Raw genomic sequence first — 26,936 nt, forward strand, 5'->3', positions numbered from 1 at the left:
TCATTCCACAATTCTACCATCACTCTACCATTACACCACAATTCAACCATCATTCCACCATTACTCCACCATTCCACCATCATTCCATTATTCCACCATTCCACCATTCCATCATTCCACCATCATTCTACCATACCACTATCACTCCACCATTCCACCATCATTCCACCATTCCACCATCATTCCACCATTCCATCATTCCACCATTCCACCATCACTCCACCATTCCACCATCATTCCACCATTCCACCATCACTCCACCATTCCACCATCATTCCACCATTCCACCATCACTCCACCATTCCACCATCATTCCACCATTCCACCATCATTCCACCATTCTACCATCCTTCCACCATCCTTCCACCATTGCACCATCATTCCACCATCATTCCACCATTCCACCATCACTCCACAATTCCACCATCATTCCACCATCATTCCACCATTCCACCATCACTCCACAATTCCACCATCATTCCACCATCATTCCACCGATCCACCATCACTCCACCATTCCACCATCATTCCACCATTCCACAATTCCATCATTCCACCATAATTCCACCATTCCAAAATCACTCCACCATTCCACCATTCCACCATCATTCCACAATTCCCCCATCATTCCACTATTCCACCATCATTCCACCATTCCACCATCACTCTACCATACCACCATCATTCCACCATTCCACCATCACTCCAACATTCCACCATTCCACCATCACTCTACCATACCACCATCATTCCACCATTCCACCATCAATCCAACATTCCACCATTCCACCATCATTCCACCATTCCACAATTCCACCATCATTCCACCATCACTCCACAATTCCACCATCATTCCACCATTCCACCATCACTCCACCATTCCACCATCACTCCAACATTCCACCATCATTCCACCATTCCATCACTCCACCATTCCACCATTCCACCATCATTCCACCATTCCACCATTCCACCATCACTCCACCATTCCACAATCATTCCACCATTCCACCATCACTCCACCATTCCACCATCATTCCACCATTCCACCATCACTCCAACATTCCACCATCACTCCACCATTCCACCATCATTCCACCATTCCACCATCACTCCACCATTCCACCATCATTCCACCATTCCATCATTCCACCATCATTCCACCATGCCACAATCACTCCACCATACCACCATCACTTCACCATTCCACTATTCCACCATCATTCCAACATTTCACCATTATTCTTCCATTCAAATCAAATCAAATCAAATTTATTCATATAGCGCTTTTCACAACTGATGTTGTCACAAAGCAGCTTCACAGAATTCCCGTAAGACAAAGATTTGACATGAAATGTAAAAACAAATGTAAAACCCTCAAGTGAGCAAGCCAGGGGCGACAGTGGCAAGGAAAAACTCCCCCAGCTGAAGAAGAAACCTTGGGAGGAACCAAGGCTCACAAGGGGTGACCCATCCTCCTCTGGTCAATCTACTGGTGATAATAGTTAGTAGTCCGTGAGAACTTCAGTGTAGGGACAGCTTCAAGGCACTTGGTGGTTGCTGGAGCATGGGCAGCTGGTCTGAAGCGTGAAGGAGGATCTCGACAGTCATCCATCAGTGTCCAGACAGACAGGTGGGCAGTTGTTTACTCGGAAAGATGTAAAGGGATGGAATTAGTTTTGAACTGTTTTGTGTTTGTAAAGCAGAAAATATGAACATTTCCAGAGTGTGGCTAATGACTCCGGCAGATCTGACTATGACAGCTTTAACTAAAAGGAGAGAACCAGGAGGACACACAGACACGGGAGCATCCTGAAACACTGGCATCCCTCCGCTCCACCGTCAACAAACCTGAGTGATCGCGAGAAGCGGCGGGACGACAGCACCAGCGTCTCAGTTTACTATAATTCCCTGTGTCCATGGACCCCCCGGATCTGCCGCCTTTATCTATGGGGGAGCATTAGCTACCAAAAGATAAACTAAACAAATGTGTTTTTAGCCTAGATTTGAAGATTGCGACCGTGTCTGAGTCCCGAACATTTTCTGGAAGATCATTCCAGAGTCTGGGGGCTTTATAAGAAAAGGCTTTTCCCCCAGCTGAGGCCTTCTGAATTCTGGGAACAATTAAAAATCCAGTATTCTGTGATCTGAGTGAACGTGGAGGCTCATAATAGGAAATTGTATCTTGAAGGTATTCAGGAGCAAGCCCATGTAGAGCTTTATATGTTAATAACAAAATTTTGTAGTCAATGCGGAATTTAACAGGCAGCCAATGAAGTGATGATAAAACTGGGCTGATTTGTTCAAATTTTCTAGTTTTAGTGAGGACCCTAGCTGCAGCATTTTGAACTAGTTGAAGTTTTCTTAAATTGCTGCTGGTGCATCCTGACAGTAGTGCGTTACAGTAGTCAAGCCTTGAAGTAATAAAGGCATGTACTAATGTTTCTGCGTCCTGAAGGGATAAGGAATTTCTAATCTTAGCAATATTGCGAAGATGTAAAAAAGCTGTCCTAGTGATACTACATATGTGTTGATCAAATGATAAATCCAGGTCAATTATGACACCAAGATAATTTATTTCTTGCCACTTTTGGACCCAAAAGCAGGACCTCTGTTTTGTTGCTGTTTAGAAGGAGGAAGTTTCGCAACATCCAGCCTTTCACGTCTTTTACACAGTCCTCTATTTTCTTTAATCTGTGTTTGTCATCGGGCTTGGCTGAAATATACAATTGTGTGTCGTCTGCATAACAGTGAAAGTTTATGTCATGGTTTCTTATAACTGTGCCTAGCGGTAACATGTATAATGTAAACAACAATGGTCCTAAAATAGAGCCTTGTGGAATTCCAAATCTTACATTAGAATAATTTGAATTTAGATTGTTTACTTTTACGAATTGATAACGTTCCGTTAAGTAAGATTTCAACCATAATAGGGCTGTCCCTGTGATTCCAACCATGTTTTCTAACCTTTCTATGAGAATATTGTGGTCTATTTTATCGAAGGCTGCGCTTAGGTCAAGAAGCACGAACAGGGATACGTGGCCTTGATCAGAGGCAAGAAGAAGATCATTTGTTATCTTGACTAGAGCTGTCTCTGTACTATGATGTTGCCTGAATCCAGATTGGAATTTTTTGATATATATGATTCTTATGTAGATATGAACTAAGTTGTTGGGCCACAGCTCTTTCTAAGATCTTGGACAGAAATGGCAAATTAGAAATAGGCAGTAATTAGACAGTGTACTAGCATCAAGATTTGGTTTCTTGATCATAGGTTTAATAACTGCTAGTTTAAAAGCTTTGGGTACATGGCCCAGACTAAGGGATGAGTTTACTATAGTTAAAAGAGGATCAATAATGTCACACCTTGACACTTTCTGGTTGTTTTCCTCCTTCCATGTGGCTCTGTCTGTTTGTTGTTTTCCTATCTCTGCACATGGCTTTGTTTATGTTCACTCTAGCTCCGCCTTTGTTCCGCCTCCTCATCGTTTCCCTTGTTATCCGTTTCAGCTGTTTCTTGTTAAGTTCATGTATTTAAGCCCTCTTCCCTCACTTCCTGGTATCGGTCATTTTGTTCATTTGTTTTCGTGGTTTGGTTGTTTGTTTGCTTGCTTGCTTCTTTGTTTTTGTGGGTTTGTTTCTTTGTGTATTGGGTTTCATGTTTCTCGTTTCTTGTTTCTCGTTTCTTGTTTCTCGTGGCTTGTTCGGTCTCTTGCCCTGTTTCCTGCTCTTCCCAAATGTTTTCGTAGTTTTCGTTTCTCGTTATCTCTTTATTAAATTCCGTGTTGTAGCGAGTGTGTCCGCCTCCCTAAATCTACTCATCACACCCCCGATACAGAATGACCGATCTGAATAAGGACACAGCTAACACGGACTACCCATTTAGGAGAGGTGTAATTCGCCGGACTCCGTTCCGCACAGGCCCCAAAGATCCCGTGGAGGAGGCGTTAAGAGCGGCCTCGGAATGGAGCCAACGGCTGCAGCTCATCTCCGGTGCGGTTCCTTTTCCCCGAACAGAAGACTCGATTCATGAATCGAGTGATTGCTCCAGTGGGAATCGACGGAGCCGGAGGAGAAAGCAGGCTGGAACCCCAGCTCCAGAGAATTTCCCCCTCAGGTCCGGGGAGATTTTTGGGGGGGCGTTATGGACAAGGGCTGTTAGCCTCAGATCACAGGACATGGGAGATGAGGTTAACAGGGGCGCATCTCCGGGGGAACTAAGTTCAAAGAAGTCCCTCGAGAGTGCGCCCAAACCCGCTAAATCCACAACTCGTGCTCGGAGAGCAGCACGAGCAACTGCCTCGCTGGGCGTTTCAATTCCTGCTCCCGTAAAAGCGGCACCTCCGGTCGCTCCGGCTCCTGGAAGAGCGGCACCTCCGGTAGCGCCTCTCTTCGTGCCCGCGGCACCTCCGACCGCACCTGTCTTCGTGAGCGCGGCACCTCCGGCCGCGCCTGTCTCTCTGAGCGCAACACCTCCGGCCGCGCCTGTCTCCATGAGCGCAGCACATACGGCCGCGTCTGTCTCCCTGAGCGCGGTGCCTACGGCCGCGCCTGTCTTCCTCAGCGCGGCGCTTCCGGCCGCGCCTGTCTCCATGGACGACGTCGCAGATTCTTCTGCCTCCGTGGACGTCGTCGCTAGGACCCCAGTTCCTAAGCACCGCTCTGCGCTCACTCCTGACCTCCAGGAGAAGCTAACAGGCCTCATGACACGCCTGGAGCTCTCCTTGAAGGCGGCGTCCGCCTCTCCTGTCTTCGTGAGAGCGACGCCCGCCTCTCCTGCCCTCGTGGATGACATCGCAGATTCCTCTGCCTCCATGGACGTCGTCACAGTTTCTCCTGTCTCCGTGGACGACGTCGCAGTTCCGCCTGCCTCCGTGGATGACGTCGTCGCAGTTCGGCCTGCCTCCGTGGATGACGTCGTCGCAGTTCCGCCTGCCTCCGTGGATGACGTCGTCGCAGTTCCGCATGCCTCCGTGGATGACGTCGTCGCAGTTCCGCCTGCCTCCGTGGATGACGTCGTCGCAGTTCCGCCTGCCTCCGTGGATGACGTCGTCGCACTTTCTCCAGTCCCCGTGGACGACGTCGCAGATTCATCTGCCTCCGTGGACGTCGTCGCACTTTCTCCAGTCCCCGTGGACGACGTCGCAGATTCCTCTGCCTCCGTGGACGTCATCGCACTTTCTCCAGTCTCCGTGAGTACGGCTCCCTCAGCCGCTCCTATCTCCGTGACTTTGGCTTCGGCCGTTTCTACGCCAGTGACTGTGGCTCCGGCCATTTCTAAACCTGTGACTGTGGCTCCGGCCCCAAGGACTTCGAGGCCAATCCCCAGAACTGTACCCAGGCTGGCACCTTGGACAGTCCCACAGACACATGCCAGTCCTGGGTACCACCCAGTTGTTTTTGTCCCTGTCTCTGTCCCTGTTCTGGTTCCTGTCTCTGTCCTTGTCCCTGTGCCTTTGTCTGCCTTCCTTTCAATTCCAGTCCCTGTCACTGTACTCGTGTCAGTCCCTATTAATGTCATGGTCCCAGTTCCCTTGCCTCATGTCCAGTTCCCTGTTAGTCCTCTTCAGTCCTCTATCCAGTCTCAATGTCAGTACCCTGTTTCCGCTTCCGTCTTGTCCCAAGTCCTGTCACGTTTATCTTCTCCTGTCTTCTCTCGTTCTCCGTCTCTTCTCTCTAGTTCAGTCAAGTGTCCGTTTAAGTCCCGTCCCGTATCACCATTTCCTTTTCCTGTTCCATCCTAAATTTTCTAGTTTCATTTTTGTCTTGTTCTCCTGGCCCCCTCCTGCGCCAGCTCCTGGAGAGTCTAGTTTTTCGCGCTCTGGGAGTTGCGCGTCTTGGGGGGGGCGTCTGTCACACCTTGACACTTTCTGGTTGTTTTCCTCCTTCCATGTGGCTCTGTCTGTTTGTTGTTTTCCTATCTCTGCACATGGCTTTGTTTATGTTCACTCTAGCTCCGCCTTTGTTCCGCCTCCTCATAGTTTCCCTTGTTATCCGTTTCAGCTGTTTCTTGTTAAGTTCATGTATTTAAGCCCTCTTCCCTCACTTCCTGGTATCGGTCATTTTGTTCATTTGTTTTCGTGGTTTGGTTGTTTGTTTGCTTGCTTGCTTCTTTGTTTTCGTGGGTTTGTTTCTTTGTGTATTGGGTTTCATGTTTCTCGTTTCTTGTTTCTCGTTTCTTGTTTCTCGTGCCTCGTTCGGTCTCTTGCCCTGTTTCCTGCTCTTCCCAAATGTTTTCGTAGTTTTCGTTTCTCGTTATCTCTTTATTAAATTCCGTGTTGTAGCGAGTGTGTCCGCCTCCCTAAATCTACTCATCACACCCCCGTTACAAATAATAGCTGGTAGTACTTCTTTGAGCAACTTTGTGGGAATTGCATCAAGTGTGCAAGTTGTACAGTTTGCAGAGGTGATAATCTTCTCTAGTTCTAATTGTGGGAGTGGGTAAAAGGTTTCAAGTCTTTCTTTTACAGTCATATTATGTTTTATATCATTCACATCGGGTGGCAGCCAGGATGGATTTGATCGTGTGGCTTGAGTTTGTTGTCTAATATTCTCAATTTTATTATTAAAAAAGTCCATAAAATCTTTACTGGTGAGAGTTGCTGGAATTAGTTGTTCAGAACCTGCTTGATTTTTTGTAATTCTAGAAAACACACTAAACAGTGCTCTCGGATTATTTTTATTATGGGAGATCAGCGAGGCCAGATATGCTGAGCGAGCTTTAGTGAGGGCATTTCTATACTCTATAAGGCTGTCCTTCCAGGCAGAATGGAACACTTCAAGCTTGGTTGATCGCCATTTCCGCTCTAGTTTTCGTAATGTTTGTTTTAAAGTACGGGTCTTATCATTATACCATGGTGCGAGCTTTTTCTGTCTTATACTTTTATGTTTAAGTGGTGCTACCTTTTCTAAAGTAGATCGACAGGTATTTTCTAGGTAATCAGTTAGTACATCTAGGTCCATTGGGTCTGATGGAGTTGGAACTGGGGTCGATAGTTCTGGTAGGTTTTCTATAAATTGTAGGGCGGTAGATGGTTTTATTATACGCCTTGTAGAATAGCGAGGGTTCTTACATATATTATGGCTAAAACGTAGCTCATATGAAATTAAGTAATGATCGGAGATTGCTGAGGATTGTGGTAAGATATTAATTTTGTCAATGTTAAGACCTAGTGTCAGAACTAAGTCTAAAGTGTGACTGCAGTAGTGTGTAGGCCCTGTTACATTTTGAGTAATACCAATAGAGTCTAAGATTGAGGTAAATGCCTTTTTTAGTGGGTCACTTTCCTTCTCAAAATGGATATTGAAATCTCCTACAATTATAACTTTAAGATTGCACACCGCTAGGTTTGTAGCAAAATCGCTGAATTCTTTCAGAAATTCTAAGTAAGGCCCTGGTGGCCTGTAAATGTTGCATAATAAAAATGCGTCCTTTTTTGTGACCGGATTTGTAATAATAGTGGAGAGAACCTCAAAGGAGAGAAGGTTTTACATTGTTTAAGACTAATTTCTAGGGTATTTTGATAAATTACACATACTCCACCTCCTTTGCCTGATATTCTTGGGCTATGTGCATAATTATAGCCTAGGGGGGTGGCTTCATTTAGTGCTAAATATTCATTTGGTCTAACCCACGTTTCCGTGAGACAGAAAACATTGAATTTATGATCACTTATAATATCATTTACGATGAGTGCTTTTGAGTTTAGTGATCTTATGTTGAGTAACCCAAATTTTATTTCTGAGGTGTTGCTGCTAGGTGTTGTGTATGATTTAATATTGATTAGGTTGCTGAAACAGGCTGATTTTGTTTTTCTACTTTTACATTTAGTTCGGGGGAAAGACACAGTCTCAATACAGTTGAACCTGGGTGACGTCTCAAGACAGTTCGCAGACGGTCGGTTTAGCCTGTCTGTCTGCGGCCTGGTCCTGGCTCTGGATTGTCAGCAGCTATCTACACTACTCTGCTGACTAACTAAAAGACTATGTGCTATGCTGCAAGAAAGTAAGGCAGCACCCTCCCGCGTGGGGTGGATACCATCCCTACCTATAAGACCAGGCTTGCCCTCAAAACGTAACCAATTGTCTATAAAGCCCACTTGATTTTCGGAACACCACTTGGACATCCAGCAGTTTAACGCCCAAAGTCTGCTGTAAGCTTCGTCGCCACGCCGCATTGGTATGGGGCCAGAGCAGATTACGGCATCGGACATCGTCTGGGCCAGTTTAATCACCTCTGTAATATTACCCTTAGTTACCTCAGACTGCCGCAGATGAATATCATTGGCCCCTACATGAATGACTACCCTCGAATATCTCCTATTAGCTAACAGTCTAAGGTTGCCACTAATATCCGGCACTCTGGCTCCCGATAAACAGCTAACTGTTACTGCCGGCGCCCCTAAAGGAGTAGCTAATTTCACGTGTCGAACAATAGAGTCTCCTATAACCAGAGCACTCTTAACAGGCTCCTCAGCAGGTGCTTCGCTGAGCAGGGCAAACCTGTTTGACACGCGAATCGGAGGAGCGTGGTGTCCCGGTGGGCTAGCTTTGGCCTCAGCGTTAGCATCAGCCTTAGCTTTCCGGCTATGACGCCGAGACGTCACCCATTCACCCCGCTGTGAGGGCTCTAACGCCGGAGTCGTGGGGGTGCTAACTCTCCCTAAGGCACCCGGAGTTGCTAAGACTGAATCTCGCTGTTTATCCCTTAATAATAAGCTCCGGATGCGCACTTCTAACTGGTCCACTTTATCCACCAGAGAGCTAACTAGCTGACACTTAGTACAAACACAACCACTATCTTTATCGCTAGAGGTGGAAAAGGGGGTTAAACTAAACATGCCACACTCTGAGCAGGCAAAAAAGCCAGTAGTAGCCATGGAATTGCAGGTACTTACCACTTTTAGTTGATTTTAGTAACTTACACCAAGAACGTTACTCCAGGGTCCGGTGGCAGTTTTAGTGCCTCTGTAATGAATATTCCTGTGGAGACAATCTAAAAGATAGATCTATGAATGGTTAGTAGGTTATAAAAACAGATATAAATATAGAAATAACAGTGGAAATGAGTAAACAGGAAAACCCGAGCGATTCCACCATTCCACCATCACTCCACCATTCCACCATCATTCCACCATCACTCCACCATACCACCATCATTCCACCATTCCACCATCATTCCACCATTCCACCATCACTCCACCATTCTACCATCATTCCACCATCACTTCACCATTCCACCATCATTCCATCATTCCACCATCATTCCATTATTCCACCATCATTCCACCATTCCACCATCATTCCACCATTGCACCATCACTCCACCATCACTCCACCATTCTACCATCCCACCATCACACCACCATTCCACCATCACTCCATCATTCCACCATTCTACCATCATTCCACCATTCCACCATCACTCCACCATTCCACCATTCCACCATCACTCCACCATTCCACCATTATTCCACCATTCAACCATCACTCCACCATTCCACCATCATTTCACAATTCCACCATCATTCCACCATCATTCCACCATTATTCTACCATACCTCCATCACTCCATCATTCCACCATCATTCGCAACCTGATATCATGGATGAAACGTGCCTATGCTACTAAAAGTCCACATCAGCTAAATCGTACATTTACTACGTTAAACTTGATATGCACCCCCTAGCCTCTAAGGCCGCTTGGAAAACGGCATGCTGAACCAAGATTATTTCACTTTTTTTAGTGGAAAAATGTGTAGGGTGGCGCAGTGACACAGCTCTAGGGACCTAGAGGTTGTGGGTTCGATTCCCCCTCCGGGTGACTGTCTGTGAGGAGTTGCGCCCAATGATTCCAGGTAGGCTCTGGACTCACCGCGACCCTGAATTAGATAAGCGGTTACTGATAATGAATGAATGCATGATTATATATATATATATATATATATGTGTGTGTGTGTGTGTGTGTGTGTGCTTTTGTATACTGCATTTATTTGTGTTTATATACATGTGGCATGTCAGTTGATTGCAAAAATTTTCTAAACACAATTTTCCACTAAAAAGGTTAAATAATCTTCTACTTGAATGCTTTGGTTCAGCATGCCGTTTTCCAAGCGGCCTTAGAGGCTAGGGGGCACATATAAAGTTTAACGTACAAACCGGATTCCAAAAAAGTTGGGACACTAAACAAATTGTGAATAAAAACTGAATGCAATGATGTGGAGGTGCCAACATCTAATATTTTATTCAGAATAGAACACAAATCACAGATCAAAAGTTTAAACTGAGAGAATGTATCATTATAAGGGAAAAATATGTTGTTTCAAAATTTCATGGCGTCAACAAATCCCAAAAAAGTTGGGACAAGGCCATTTTTTTACCACTGTGTGGCATCCCCCCTTCTTCATACAACACTCAACAGACGTCTGGGGACAGAAGAGACCAGTTTCTCAAGTTTAGAAAAAGGAATGCTCTCCTATGTCTAATACAGGCCTCTAACTGTTCAATCATCTTGGGCCTTCTTTGTCGCACCTTCCTCTTTAAGATGTACCAAATGTTCTCTATAGGTGAAAGATCTGGACTGCAGGCTGGCCATTTCAGTACCCGGATCCTTCTCCTACGTAGCCATGATGTTGTGATTGCTGCAGAATGTGGTCTGGCATTATCTTGTTGAAAAATGACGACTAGATGGGAGCATATGTTGTTCTAGAACCTGAACATAGTTCTCTGCATTAATGTTGCCTTTCCAGACATGCAAGCTGCCCATGCCACAAGCACTCATGCAACCCCATACCATCAGTGATGCAGGCTTCTGAACGGAGCATTGATAACAACTTTGGTTATCCTTGTCCTCTCTGGTCCAGATGACATGGCGTCCCAGTGTTCCATAAAGAACTTCAAATCGTGACTCATCTGACCACTGAACAGTCTTCCGTTTTGCCACACTCCATTTTAAAAGACCCCTGGCCCAGTGCAAACGTCTGAGCTTGTGGAGCTTGCTTAGAAATGGCTTCCTCTTTGAACTGTAGAGTTTCAGCTGGCAACAGCGGATGGCACGGTGGATTGTGTTCACTGACAGTGCTTTCTGGAAGTATTCCTGAGCCCATTCTGTTATTTCCTTGACAGTGGCGTTCCTGTTTGAGGTGCAGTGACGTTTAAGGGCCCGGCGATCATGAGCATCCAGTAGAGTTTTACGGCCTTGACCCTTACGCACAGCAATTGTTCCAGATTCTCTGAATCTTTTGATGATGTTATGCACGGTTGACGATGATAACTTAAAAGTCTTTGCTATTTTACGCTGGGTAACACCATTCTGGTATCGCTGCACTATCTTTCTGCGCAACAATGGTGGAATTGGTGATCCTCTTACCATCTTGACTTCAGAGAGATGCTGACACTCTGAGAAGCTCTTTTTATACTCAATCATGTTGTCAATTGACCTAATTAGTGTTAATTGGTCTTCCAGCTGTTCGTTATATGCTCAATTTCCTTTTTCCAGCCACTTATTGCTACTTGTCCCAACTTTTTTGGGATTTGTTGACACTGTGAAATTTTGAATCAACATAATTTTCCTTTAAAATGTTACATTTACTCAGATTAAACTTTTGATCTGTCATCTATGTTTTATTATGAATAAAATATTGACATTTGCCATCTCCACATCATTGCATTCAGTTTTTATTCACAATTTGTTTAGTGTCCCAACTTTTTTGGAATCCGGTTTGTAGTAAATGTACGCTTTAGCTGGTGTGGTCTTTTAGTAGCATAGGCACGTTTCAGCCTTGATATTAGGTTGATATATATATATATATATATATATATATATATATATATATATATATAATTTGCCATTCTTGGTGAGAAGAAAAGACTTCAAGAAAGAATTTCATTGTACACAGAAACCTGATTCCTCACTGTGCAAATGTCAACAAACCCTTTGGACTATTGTAATCCTACAGGACATTTTGACCAGGGATCTCTGAGGGAAGACTGGTCGTCTGAAGGTTCTACTCACCTGCTGAGACCTGTTTTCTGCCTCCATTCCCAGCATCTGCCACACTCCATACCTGCAATTTTATATCTGTGGGATATGTCTTTCTGACACAGCTGCACTAGGAAGCACCAGATTAACAGCAAATGACACAAACTAAACATCTTTCATGGGATATATTCTTTAAATCCTTCTCTTTTTGGTATGTTTATACAGAGTTATGAATACATTAAATCAGAGAAGTTTTGAATAACATTTTTGATGGACATTACAGCAGATGTCCACTAGATGTCATGAAGAAGAAATTAACGAGTAACGCATTAAACATCAACATACACTGGGCTTCACTGGGCTCAGCTTCAGGATCCTGTTCCTGCTTCTTCTGGATAAAAGTAAACCTGGAACTGTCACAGACAAGCAATCAATATAATAGAACTTCTTTCATTTCTAAATATATAGGATTTCATTTTAATAGATTATATTCATTCATTCATTCATTATCTGTAACCGCTTATCCAATTCAGGGTCACGGTGGGTCCAGAGCCTACCTGGAATCATTGGGCGCAAGGTGGGAATACACCCTGGAGAGGGCAACACAGACACACACACACATTCACTCACACACTAACACCTACGGACACTTTTGAGTAACCAATCCACCTGCAACGTGTGTTTTTGGACTGTGGGAGGAAACCCATGTGGACACGGGGAGAACACACCAACTCCTCACAGACAGTCACCCGGAGCGGGAATCGAACCCACAACCTCCAGGCCCCTGGAGCTGTGTGACTGCGACACTACCTGCTGCGCCACCGTACCGCCCTTATTATTTTTATTATTTTATTATTTTAATTCAGTTGTAGTGGTAGTAGTATTGTGCTTCATTACTTCAGAGAAACCTGATTCAGCTTGTGCATGTGTTTGTTCTGCAGCTACTGTGAAATTATCTGTGTAATGGAAATACTTTGGGATTAAATCCTGTAGATCAGGGGTTCTTAAAGTGACTTTGATGAAGTGAATAAGTGACATGTTTTATGCAAATTTAGCCCTCTACATTTTACCCATCCATGGTAGTGAACACACACACAGTAGTGATTAGGGTCAATGAACACACACATACTAGTGATTAGGGGCAATGAACACACACACACTAGTGATTAGGGTCAATGAACACACACACACACACACTAGTGATTAGGGTCAGTGAATACACACACACACACACACACTAGTGATTAGGGTCAGTGAATACACACACACACACACACTAGTGATTAGGTCACTCCACACATTTGAACAGGGCTCAGGTGAAGAGACTGGCTCAGTCATCCATGGTGTGACCCCGGCTTGTGCCCAGTGATTGCGCTTGCGGTATAGAAATATAAACATGATAATGTGAGTAAATGCTCTGAGAGACTGTCCTGCTGAGAGTAGGGGCTCAGAGAAGCTGAAAACTAATATCACCCGGAGATGACAGAGTCAGAGTGAAAGTAAATCTCCTATTGGCTGATGATCCTGAGCTGTGGGAGTTAGAGAGAGAGACACAGAGAGACTGTGTTCAGTTTGGACTCTCTCCTGTGTGAGTGTGTGGCCTCTGAGCTGATCACAATGAAGCTGTGTTTAATCCTCGTCTGCGCAGCTCTGCTCTACACTGTGTCTGCAGGTGAGAACATTAATATTTCACACTTCAGTAATGAACAGTTTGTTACAGTGTAATTACTGTGTTATTACTGTAGTTGAGTGTAACTAGAAGGAGCTGGATTTGGCTCATTATTTATAATAATTATAGAGTGTAGTGTTTATTACTCTGTATTTTACTGTACATCACCATCACATTAAGACTGACACTTATAAAACTGCACTCAAACATTAAAACAGAGAAAAAAAGAATAAAATAAAAGTGAAGTAGGAAAACATTAACATGCATCTAATATAAATAAATAGATAGACATTATTTTCAGTAAAAGATGGAGCCTGGATTAAAGCATAAACATTAACATGTAAACACTGTGCTGAATAGAATATTACTTACATAAAAACATAACTGTCACAGGTGAGCAGGGAGGACGAAGGAGGCGGATGTAAATGCGAGGAATTTATTAACAAAATGAAAACAAGATATAAACAGAATAAACATGGGCAGAAAAGACATAATACAGACAGGATTAAACTCAACCGAACTAAACAAAGACAGACAGGGAAGAGCCGTGAACTGGGGTAGATACCTGTAAACAGAAAGACACAGAGGCACAGAAACACACATATACACACACAACACCAGACAAAGGAGCAGTTAAACCACATGGGTATATAAGGACAAGACAAATGAGGAACACCTGGAGACAATTGGACAGAGGCAGGACTAAGGCGGGACTAGGGCGGAGACAGGAACAACAACCAACAGAGCCATGTGCTACATGAGCACATGGTGGGGAAAACAGACAGGACAGGGCCAGGATGTGACAGATGGCCCTTCCTAAACGTGCAACTCCCGTGGTGCGTATACCTAGCACTAGAACTACCAGGATTTTCATATGACCCCTTTTTCTACCAGAGGCTGCCAAATGGCAGTGCTGGGGTAATTTGCATCCCATTAGGCCATCTTTTGTTATGTACATTAAGCCACTGCTAGGTGCTAAATGGGGGGGATGGGTGATAGTGTGAACTATGTTGACTGATACATTTCTGACAGTCACAGCAGGCACAGACTTTCAGGAGTTTAGTTCAGGGCAAATATGGACAATATCTCAACAAATAAAAAATATTTTGGTACTTTGGCAGTTTTCTCAGCTGCTGATAATAATAACAATTATTATTATAATCTTTTAAAAATATGATGAAATAAAACTTGTTTATTTAGAATACACACAATAAAGAATTATTTAAGCTTTTTAGTTTATATTCGTTGATCTAATGAAATATTATTTGATGTGAAACTTACAAAAACCTTGAAAAATATAAATAAAAAAATCAGTTAAGTAAAAATTGCTCAAAAATAGTATTTTATCTTAATTTGAATCATATTTACTTGTCAAGAAAAAAAATGCTAATGGGGTGAGATAATTTGACTTAAAACAAGACAAAATGTCCTGATAAGATTCTTTTACTTTGGGTTTTAAAAAGTTTAAGTAAAAATGTGCTTTTTACAAGTAGCTGAGGGTTGTTTTTTGTATAAATTTATGTAAACATATCTTTACCTATTGGCAGTTTTTCAAAAGACAAAATTACTTAAAATAATGGTTAAAAAATCTGAACTTTAGTTATTTTGACCAATCATCAGTGAGAAAACAATCCAAAATTAGTACAAAGGAGGCAGACTTGAGATGTTTTGGAATTATAGTTCAAATGTCTTTGTGTCAGTTTTAGAATAAAGAGAAAGATGACTGCAGATATAGGAAAACTTGTTAATAAAGTGCATAAACTTTATATAATAAACTGCACCAAAGTAAATAGCCTATCTGGCTACATGCTGAGTGAAATAAAATAGAATAAACATTTCTCACTATAGTACAATATTACAAATATACACAATGGAGGTAACAGTGAACAGGGATGGGTGTGGTGGGTGATCACGTGAATGATGATGATAATGATTATGTATGTATCAACCTCCATGTGGATAAAAATCCATGTCACCACACATGAAGAACAGATCAGAAGACCTCTGCATCACAGCCCAATCAAATGCAATCCCATGGATAGAGAGCCAACTGCTTTTGCCAGAAGAAAAGTGTCGAGTCGCTTACAGAGTTTCCTCTGTTTCATCTCTCTGGAAATGCTTCAGAACATACAGGAGTGGACTGTCCAGCATGCACGCCAGACAGAGCATGGAAACTGGTTCATGGCCCTCCCTGAACTAATGGCGTTCATTGCAATCCTCATCCTGCGAGGGATTGTCCGCCTTCCAGGACATCATGCGGCACCTACGCTTCAATGACAAGGACATACGCAGTGAACGAGTTGCAAATGACTGGTTTGCTGCAGTCTCCAATGTTTGGGGGTCTTTCGTTGCCAACTGCATTACTTCTTACAACCCAGAAAGGCATATCACCATAGATGAGCAACTTTTTCCAACTAAGACCCATTGCTGTTTTCTGCAGTACATTGCAACAAAACCTGACAAGTTTGGCATAAAGTTCTGGGTGGCATGTGACCTGAAATCCAAGTATGTATGTAACATCATCCCATATCTTGGCAAAGACTCCAGTCATCCCAAGGGGGAAAACTATCAGAAAATGTGGTGATGAAGCTTATGGAACCATTTATGGACAAAGGAAGAACCGTTACCACAGACAATTTTTTTTCACCTCATTGCCACTAGCAAAACGATTGCTCGGCCGGAAGACCGACAGGTTCACATGTGGCAAATGCAGAAAGGAGATGTTGTGGCAGTGCCAGGTGTGTTCAGACAATTTACAAGTGTGGTGAGTCTATTGGATTTTCATACCAGTCTGACAACAAGCAATGTAGTGCACTACTGCACAATGACTGTATGTAAATAGGCTTATTAGCATAGTTTATATTTCTGTATAGTTTACATTTCTATTTATGAATACTTTTGTTATCATATTGTTGCATGCTTATTTTTATCTTTTATTACTTCCTTTATTACTATTTTATTGTACAGGGAAACAAAGCAAAATGTTTCTTTCCTGTGCATATATCAATAAAACTACCTTGAATCTAAATTTCTGGTAATGTTGACTTTTTTGGGGGGTGGGGGTTCACCAACTTGTTGCAGAGAAGAGTGTAGATTGTAGTAGAGTGTCTCCTTGCAAATGTAATGGCCTCATTTACATAACACTGGAGGCAAGAAGAGCTATTCACACCTGCCAAATGGCAGTTCTTTGGGATTTAAAGGTATAATTGCCAAATGGCAGCGGTTTGGTAGTTCTAGTGCTAGACCCCCCAGGAGCTGACGCAGGAGAGGAGCCTGGAAAACTAGACAGAACAGAAACTCAGACAGGGGACTGAACTAGAGACTAGAATAGAGACTGGACAGGCAACTGACAAAGGGGAGCAGGAGACGGGACAAGACAGGACCAGAAACAGATGACCAAACAGAACCAAACTGGGAAGGAGATGGGACAAATGACTGACAAGAGGAACCAAGAGGAGATGAAACACTGGACTGAAATGGAGACAAGACAGGATTGGAAAAAAGGAGGCAAGACACTGAACTGGAATGGGGATTGGACACAACAAAGGAGACTGGACTAATGACAAAACAGGAGACAAGTACTGGGACTGGACAGGAGTAGGAATATTAGACGGACAGGAACATGTAACTGGACAGGGGACAGGACATTTGACTGGACACTGGATGGGAACAGGGACTGGGCTCGAGACAAAACAGGAGACTGGACTGGACTAGGCAAGGGAACTGGGACCAGGACATTTACAGGGACTGCCACCTTTGCAGGAACAGCAGCAGCAGATACTGCCACCTCGAGAACAGGAGCAGCGTGGTTCGCCACCTTCACTGGATCAGGAGCGGCTAGAGGCACCGCGGACACTGGAGCAGCAGCAGTATGCAGTCCTGCAGCGACGTCCACAGAGGCAGTGGGTCCTGCAACGATCTCCACGGACGCAGAAGGTCCTGCAACAACATCCACAGAGGCAGGAACTTGGGCTGCTCGAAGGGCACATGCTGCTCGAGGGGCAGGTGCTGGAACTGTTGAGGGTTCAAGAGATCCAAAGGGCGCATTCATGAGGAAATCCAAGATGTCACCTGAACAAGGATCCTCACGAAATGCACCCCTGTTAGCCTCACCTCCTTTGCCCTGAGACTTGAGGCTAACAGCACCAACCCTCAACGCCCCCCCAAAATTTTCCCTGGACCTGAGGGGGTAGTCCTCCCGCGAGGGGGAGACTCAAGCATGCTGCCCTTCATGCTTTCTGCAGCCTTGGAAGGCGCTGGTTCCTTCTCCACATATCCGATGGGTGTGCCAGGACCAGAGCGAAAGGGGGTCAGACGAATGGTACAGACAACCCACGTATTCCTTGCTACGTCCATTATAATGGTCTGGTGTTCTGTCACGGCTGAGCAGGGAGGACGAATTTATTAACAAAGACATAATACAGACAGGATTAAACTCAACCGAACTAAACAAAGACAGACAGGGAAGAGCCGTGAACTGGGGTAGATACCTGTAAACAGAAAGACACAGAGGCACAGAAACACACATCTACACACACAACACCAGACAAAGGAGCAGTTAAACCACATGGGTATATAAGGACAAGACAAATGAGGAACACCTGGAGACAATTGGACAGAGGCAGGACTAAGGCAGGACTAGGGCGGAGACAGGAACAACAACCAACAGAGCCATGTGCTACATGAACACATGGTGGGGAAAACAGACAGGACAGGGCCAGGATGTGACAATAACATTGTGTCATGTTCTGTATTCAGGGAGAAAGTGCAGTCTCTCAATTCTTCTCATTGTCACACCAACTCTTTCTTTCTCTCTCTCTCTCTCTCTCTCTCTCTCGCTCTCTCTTCCACTATCATTCTTTCTATCAGAGAATTTGTTAGTGATTTCTGTTTGATGAGAGAAACAGTAACAGTTTGAACTATCTTCCTTTTGAAGATCACTGCACAGAGGGAGAGTACAAACCCCTTTTCCAGAAAAGGACATTTTTATAAAATGCAGCAAAATCATGACTCTGTGATGTGTTCATTCTCTTAAAGCTTTATTTAACTGATACAGCACAAAGAACATATTTCCAATGTTTTCACCAAACACCTTGATTTCAGAAAGTAACTTAACATTTACTCTTTAAATCATTTAAAATTTGAAGCCTGAAACACACTCCAGAAAGTTGAGACTGAGGTGAGTTTAGCACTGTGTCACATCACTTTTCCTTTTTATTACACTGTTTAATCATTTGGGAATTGAGGATTCCTATTTTAAAGTTTCTCTATCTGAAGTCTCCTTTTGGCTCATTCTCACTTGATACAAGACGTCAGCTGCTCAACAGTCAGTGGCTCTGTTTCCTGATTCTGGTTTTCATGATGACCATAGGAGACAGATCTAAATCACAGACAGGTCAGTCCTGCAGAAGCATTCTGTGTTTACACAGACGAGTTTCTGTAGCATGTACAAAATGAGGCCTGGCTTTTTCTTGCTGAAATAACCATTGTAGTGTAGTATGATGAATGTGCATTAATTCCTAATAAGAAATCTGACTTTTTGGGATCTAATCTGCAGAAATTTTGTCTGGTCACTATCAGTGAGCTCTCATAACTCTCAGTCATTCTTTTCACCCCCAAAACATCTTCACAAAGAATCATAAAAACGACAATATGCTTATTTATGATGAGACCAGCTCCACTCAGTAGAATGCAGAGAGACGCAAAGATTCACATGATATCAACTTTAATTCAATTTCCACTCACACATTATAAAGGCTGTTAAAACTAAATGAATCAAACATTACTTAATCCCTTAATTTCCTTAAAAGTTTATCACATGGTAAACAATGTTGCAAAACCTAATTCCAGTTGGACAATCAAAACTGGAATTATAATCATATGTTTAAAATTACCTTTTGTATGAACTTCATTTAGAAACCACCAAGAGTTTCACATGCTATATGTGTTATTTGTTTCAGAATGATGCAAAACATCATTTTGTCTGAATGATATTACTTCGTGTTAACATATAATCTTTTATATTGCATGAGCATGATTCAGAAATCACCGCGACCCTGAAATGGAGAAGCGGAAAAGAAAATGTATGTATGTATGTATGATTCAGAAATCTTGGACACTCCTTCAACAGGAATCTTCCTTAAGTCTTTGTCTTGTCAACTGTCATAAATAAAATATGATGTCACTACTCCAGGGAGCTTCTGGTCTAAAGAACGTCCAATAAGCAGTAGGACAGGGCAACCCTCAAGCCCCAAGGACCAATCAAGACTTGGCAGGGTTCCTGAAACCTGGTCTAAAAATCACTGCTGCAAAAAGCATTAGCAATCTCGCACTCTCTCGCTCGCTCTCCAGCTCTCTTCGGCTCATCAACATTTCAGTCCAGACAGAACAAACCCAGAACAGAGAAAGAAAATGTAGAGAGAGAAAGAAAGAGGAGGGGTGGAATGAAGGAGAAATTTAGATTCACCCAAGGTTTGTCTCTGTTTTCAGCCCTGAAGCTCAGTTTTAGTTTTATTTCTATTATTATTTATTATTTCTATTCTGGATTTAAATCCAGAAATGCTTGATGCCATGCCCAAAGCAAAGAAGCAGCTATTTTGGCTACATAACTATTACAATTAACTTTTACACACACACACACACACACACACAAATCCCACATGATAAATTGATCATAAATCATATAATTACGGGCGGCACGGTGAAGCAACAGGTAGTGTTGCAGTCACACAGCTCCAGGAACCTGGAGGTTGTGGGTTCGATAAGTCTGTGAGGAGTTGGTGTGTTTTCCCCGTGTCTGCGTGGGTTTCCTCTTGGTGACTGTCTGTGAGGAGTGTGGTGTGTTCTCCCTGTGTCTGTGTGGGTTTCCTCTGGGTGGCTGTCTGTGAGGAGTGTGGTGTGTTCTCCCTGTTTCTGCGTGGGTTTCCTCCGGGGTCTCCGGTTTCCTCCCACGCTCCAAAAACACACATTGGTAGGTGTGACTCAAAAGTGTCCGTAGGTCTGAGTGTTGCTCTGTGAAGGATTGGCGCCCCCTCAAGGGTGTATTCCCACCTTGCGCCCAATGATTCCAGGTAGGCTCTGGACCCACTGCGACCCTGAACTGGATAAGCGGTTACAGATAATGAATGAATGAATGATGTATTTACCTGTCTAGTAGAAAAACTGCTGCCTCTGCATCACTTGCCATGCCTTTCTGTGCTCTACAGTTCTCCACCATTGGAAAGCTTCACCGATATTTACTCTGGTTTGTCCTCTGGCTTTATCCAACTTCTCTTTATTGAATACCATCACTGCCACTGACTTTCGTTTCCTTAGTTGTTGTCTAGCGCATGTTGGTTTCTCTACCATTTTCCAGTGCTCAGTGGTGCTAGTATGTGTGTAGCTGCTCATGCGCAAATGAATACACAATCCAGTGTGAGGGCATGGATTTTGGGCCGAGAAGTCGTTCAATCATTTTCTTCAGTCCGAAAGAAATGATTGGATGAAATATTTAAAATTTGTGCTATTTTTTGGCTTATACACACAACAGATCTCTCTCTTTATGTCATCAGATCTTTAACCTTACTGGCTGCCATCAGGATGTTAGGAGTATTTTGAGAAATATAACAAAAATATTTTAAGACAAATCACCTACCCTAGCTTTATTACAGGTAAAACACCTGAGCATTCACTGATTACACTCACTGTCCCTCAGAGTGATCCAGAGTGATCCACTTGTTTAGTGAAGTATATAAAGACGAAAGATCGCATAAATTAAAGGCACTTCCCTGTACTCAAAGCTCTGAGAAGGATTTGTATTGTATCTAAACACTCTAACATGCAAGTTAAAAGATATATAAAGAAATGTTTAAAGAATAACAGACTCCATCCACAGAAGGGTTATCAGCAGATGAATGAGGGCTTTAGTGAATGGAGCAGGGCTGATCTTCTCACTCAGTGTTTGGGTAAATAGTGTGCAGATTGATGGGCTTTTAAAACACACTACTTTTAAAACGGTCAGAGTGGCTCAAGAACGGCATAAAAAATGCCGTCCTAAAGCACTAAAAATGACGTTTTGAACCCTGGTGTCGTTACGGCCGAAAAGGCAGCATTTCTGCATCATTTACAGCGTTCAAGTGGCAAAGAGGCTGTATTTTTCTGCATTTTATAAATAAAGTGTGTTCCATAAGTGGCATTTTTTACCCTTTGTCTCTTTGTAGGGATAGACCTTCCTTTGACCCAGAAGTGACTATATAGTTTCCTCTCTCTCTCTCTCTCTCTCTCTCTCTCTCTCTCTCTCTCTCTCTCTCTCTCCAGTGAAATACCAGGATCTCGCATTAACGTTCTGCTCAGACTCAGAAAGAGAGAAGATCTATGGAGTCGATGGAGAAGAAAAGTGGCACGCTGATTTCAGTTTGGAGGAAGGAGTGATGACTCTGCCTCAGTTCGTAGATCCGTTCTCCTATGAAGAAGGAGCCTATGAGGGAGCTGTTTCTGATATAAAAATCTGCTATAAAAGGTTATAATTACCCCTCAATTCCAAAAGGTGAGACATGAACAAGACTACACCTCACAATGTTCTCACAAGTAAATCAGACATATATCAGGGACCCTGTGTCACCTAGCAACACCTTAGCAACAGCCTAACAACAACATAGCAACTAAAACCTGTAAAAAATACATCATAGTTTAATTCTGTGTGGTATTTCCTTCATGTTTCAAAATATTTATTTTTTTATTGTTGGTATTTTAAGCTGTTAAATACTAAAGAGATAAAATGACCATGATTAAAATGTTCATAGAGACACAAAAGAGGGGTTGTCATATTTTGTGATTTTTTTTAAATATGCATTACATAGTTTTCATATCTTAAGTGGTGTATAGAGTGTAGAGAGTGTAATGCTTAACAAATCTGTCTAAACAAACACTATTTTATTTATGTAATGTGTAACAGGAAAAAGCTAATAGCTGTTAGTTGTATTTTACATGTTTTTTAAGCTTTTAAGGAACACATAATATTTTTACAATAAAATTACATCTTCAGAATCATTGTGATGCTGTAACAGAGAGAACAGACCCTCTGTCGATGATATTACAGGCTCAGCACTGCAGAAACTTCATTATGTAAATTTTGGAGGAGTGTGGAAACTACCCTACCCCTCCTGTCGCCCTTGATTTCATTCCAACAAATCTTAGCCTTCCTTTAAGTAAAATGAGAATTTATTTGTTGTTAAAATAATGTGTACCTTGTGTATGTAAGCTGTAAATAAACAGATATATTTACGTATATTGAAGTAAAGCTTATTTTAAACTTGAGATTTCGCTGTATTCATATCTTGGGATTTTAAAATCATATTAGAATATTTTATTATAAAATACGTATTCCCACCTTGCACCCAATGATTCCAGGTAGGCTCTGGACCCACCGCAACCCTGAACTGGATAAGGGTTACAAATAATGAATGAATGAGTAAATATTTGATATCCATGAATTATGAATATTTTTACCTAAAATATTCTTTAAATGTTTCAATTTGCAAAAGTGATTTTCTTTGAATGAAAAGAGTTATAGCTTTCATATGATTCCTACCTATAATTTATAAATAAACAAATCTGATAAATGCAAATTATTCAATTATTCACTCATTCATTGTAACCGCTTATGTAACACCACACTCCTCACAGACAGTCACCCGGAGCGGGAGTAGAACCCACACCCTCCAGGACCCTGGAGCTCTGACAGAGACACTACATGCTGCTCCACTGTGTAGCCCCCTAAATGAAAATGATATTACAAAAATATTTTTTGAAATACAAGCATGATGTATTCTTTATGTTGCCTATATTTTATTGAACTTGTTTTTATTTGAATTCATTTGGAATTCTAAACTTCTGTAAATAATTATATGAATAACTTTACTCCTAGTTGCCCCTCAGAGTTCAGTCTACACCAAGAGCAGTGTACAGCTAGGCTCTAAAAACACCCTCATCTGTCACATCACTGGATTCTACCCTCCACATGTGGAAGTGTCCTGGACCAGGAACAATGTGAATGTGACGGATGAAGCCAGTCTCAGCAGATATTACATAAACACTGAGGATGGAACTTTTAAACTGGTCTCTACCCTGAGCTTCACTCCAGAGGAGGGGGACATCTACTCCTGCAGTGTGCAGCACACAGCCCTGGACAGAGCACTGACCAGAACGTGGGGGGAGAGTTATACCTGATTATTAACCTGTGTCTGTTAGTGGATTTCAGTGATGGTGCCCAAAGCCAGGTGTTGATTTATGGAGAGAATTTTGTGTCAAAAGTTCCATAAAAACAAATATAAATCTGAAAGCACAATTCCTAGAATCAAGAGCAGAAAGTATATGTTGTGAATGCAGTACATTTAAAAGATACTTGATTACCTTTTTGCTCTTTGAAGTTATTTGATACTGATTTTTGTTTGTATTTTCCCAGTCTTTGCTTTTAATGTTTATGTTTTCTGAACATAAACATTCTGAAACAAAGGAAGGTGTTCACCTTGAATCTCCATTGGTCACTGATGGGTGCTCTGAACCCGCCTCTGGGACCTAACCACGCCCCACCCCGCCAGCATTCATGCCTTTTCAATCCAAAAAACATACACAAAAATGAAAATAAAGATAAAATAAGGCAAAATACAAATAAATCAGTATCAAATAACTTCAAAGAGCAAAAAGGTAACAGAGTATCTTTTAAATATACTACATTCACAACACATACTTTCTGCTCTTGAATCTAGGAATTGTGCTTTCAGATTTATTTTTGTTTTTTATAGAACTTTTGACACAAAATTCACTCCATAGTGATTTGGCTCAAATTGCAAAAGTTTATTTTCAATGGGAAATCATACTTTTTTTTTCTTTTTCTATTTTTGTCTAATTTAAAGTGTGTGTGTGTGTGTGTGTGTGTGTGTGTGTGTGTGCGTGTGTGTAACAAAGTGTGTGTTAAATCCACCTCAGATGAAAGAAGTTGCAGTAGAGCAGACTCAGATTATTACATGGAAGTGACCCTCAGCACTGTGTGCTGCATGTGAAGATATTCTACAGTCACTAATACTAATGTTAACGAAATATTCTGATTCACTTTGGATTTCTTCTCTACTCACAGTAATTAGTATGATTTGGTGCTCCATGTGTGAATCGTCAAAAATGTCCAGAGGCCAGAGGCCTCAATTTAACTTTTCCATTTCACCTTTAATGCTGCAGCATTTCTGTTCTGTATCAGAAAATTCAGAGTTCAAAACTGGCTTGAAATTTAAAATGTTCATGTGAGGTGTAATGTCCTTGCTATCAGTCATTTATTGTAATGTTCTTGTAATGTTTAATTTGCCAGAAATCATCTTCACTGCAACTGAACTGTGTGTGTGTGTGTGTGTGTGTGTGTGTGTGTGTGTGTGTGTCTCACAGAAGTTGATGTAGAGCTCCCCGGTGTGTTCTGTGGAGTGGGGTTGGCTGGAGGACTGCTCGGAGTCACTGTGGGAACTTTCTTCTTCATCAAAGGAAACAACTGTAACAGAATCAGACTCTAACTGTAAACTGTCAGTGATGTGATTGTGTGTTTATCTGAAACCCTGCAGTTTGATAAATGTTCTGTAATTTAGTCTTTATTCTGTTTTACAGCCTAATGTCATCAATAATCTACAAACATCTAAAGTCTACTAAAGGAAACTGAGACTTAAATAATGTTTCTGTTACATATTTTAATGTTATATCATGATGAGCTAAAATAATTTTTTTAACTAAAGTAAATAAAAAACTAATAGTGTGTCTGTGTTAAATTAATCTCTGTTTACTAAGAGTTTTTCTGTAAGCTGATGACTGGAAATAAATTTTCAGTTCATTATGCAGTTAAATTGAAATGTACAATAGACATATAAATACATTTAAGTGTTGATTCAATTAAAAAAGGGGACAGTTTTCATTTTATATACAAATACATCTCAATAATTTATAATGTTATCACAAAGTAAATTTCAGTCATTTCAAAATGTGCAAACATTCAGTTTCAGTACAAACATTCATTCATTGTCTGTGACCCATATCAAGTTCAGGGCGGCACTGGGTCCAGAGCCTACCCGGAATCACTGGGCACAAGGTGGGAACACACCCTGGAGGGGGCGCCAGTCCTTCACAGGGCGACACACATTCACTCACACACTCACACCTACGGACACTTTTGAGTCACCAATCCACCTACCAACGTGTGTTTTTGGAGCGTGGGAGGAAACCGGAGCACCCGGAGGAAACCCATGCAGACACAGAGAGAACACACCATACTCCTCACAGACAGTCACCCGGAGGAAACCCACGCGGACACAGAGAGAACGCACCACACTCCTCACAGACAGTCACCCAGCGGAAACCCACACAGACACAGGGAGAACACACCACACTCCTCACAGACAGTCACCCTGAGGAAACCCACGCGGACACAGAGAGAACACACCACACTCCTCACAGACAGTCACCCTGAGGAAACCCACGCGGACACAGAGAGAACACACCACACTCCTCACAGACAGTCACCCAGAGGAAACCTACGCGGACACAGGGAGAACACACCACACTCCTCACAGAGAGTCACCCGGAGGAAACCCACGCGGACACAGGGAGAACACACCAGACTCCTCACAGACAGTCACCCGGAGGAAACCCACGCAGACACAGGGAGAACACACTACACTCCTCACAGACAGTCACCCGGAGGAAATCCACGCAGACACAGAGAGAACACACCACACTCCTCACAGACAGTCACCTGGAGGAAACCCACGCAGACACAGAGAGAACACACCACACTCCTCACAGACAGTCACCCGGAGGAAACCCACGCAGACACAGGGAGAACACACCACACTCCTCACAGACAGTCACCCGGAGGAAACCCACACAGACACAGGAAGAACACACCACACTCCTCACAGACAGTCACCCGGAGGAAACCCACGCAGACACGGGGAGAACACACCACACTCCTCACAGACAGTCACCCGGAGGAAACCCATGCAGACACATTACTGCATGAAAGTAAACACAAAGCGAAAGTGCTACAAAACTAAACAGCTCGAGTTACACATGAGTTTCTGTGGGAATTCAAACAGTGAATAAACACTTACAGACAATTTACACTTCAGACACCAACAAACAACAGTCGTTTTTCTCCTCAAACACACTGTTCCACCTTAAGACTTCTGAACATAAACAAACCAGAGAACAGTGTTTTCCCACAATTGTAGATGTTGCTTTAATACAGTATTCATGTTTATATGATTTTCTTACACAG

At 42.6% G+C, this 26,936-nt stretch overlaps 2 protein-coding genes across 2 annotated transcripts in view; both read left to right on the plus strand.

The window, feature by feature from the left end:
• Positions 1 to 26,936, plus strand: part of LOC136666338 (H-2 class II histocompatibility antigen, I-E beta chain-like) — an 86,888-nt gene that overhangs the window by 15,558 nt on the left and 44,394 nt on the right. The window lies entirely within an intron of this gene.
• On the plus strand, positions 13,576 to 25,369 carry LOC136666216 (H-2 class II histocompatibility antigen, A-K alpha chain-like). The gene is made up of 4 exons (XM_066644298.1): positions 13,576 to 13,651; positions 21,944 to 22,150; positions 23,553 to 23,843; positions 25,061 to 25,369. The coding sequence occupies exons 1-4, from the start codon at positions 13,597 to 13,599 to the stop codon at positions 25,180 to 25,182; spliced, it is 675 nt and encodes a 224-aa protein (XP_066500395.1). The 5' UTR covers positions 13,576 to 13,596; the 3' UTR covers positions 25,183 to 25,369.

This window comes from Hoplias malabaricus, chromosome 14 (genome assembly GCF_029633855.1).
Source record: "Hoplias malabaricus isolate fHopMal1 chromosome 14, fHopMal1.hap1, whole genome shotgun sequence".
In the NCBI taxonomy this organism is placed as follows: domain Eukaryota; kingdom Metazoa; phylum Chordata; class Actinopteri; order Characiformes; family Erythrinidae; genus Hoplias; species Hoplias malabaricus.

Excerpts from the sequence above, each read along its gene's own strand:
- LOC136666216 (XM_066644298.1), top strand. The coding sequence starts at position 13,597 with ATGAAGCTGTGTTTAATCCTCGTCTGCGCAGCTCTGCTCTACACTGTG. Across the intron at positions 13,652-21,943 it reads GCTCTACACTGTGTCTGCAG|TGAAATACCAGGATCTCGCA; the intron begins GTGAGAACATTA and ends CTCTCTCTCCAG. Across the intron at positions 22,151-23,552 it reads AATCTGCTATAAAAGGTTAT|TTGCCCCTCAGAGTTCAGTC; the intron begins AATTACCCCTCA and ends CTTTACTCCTAG.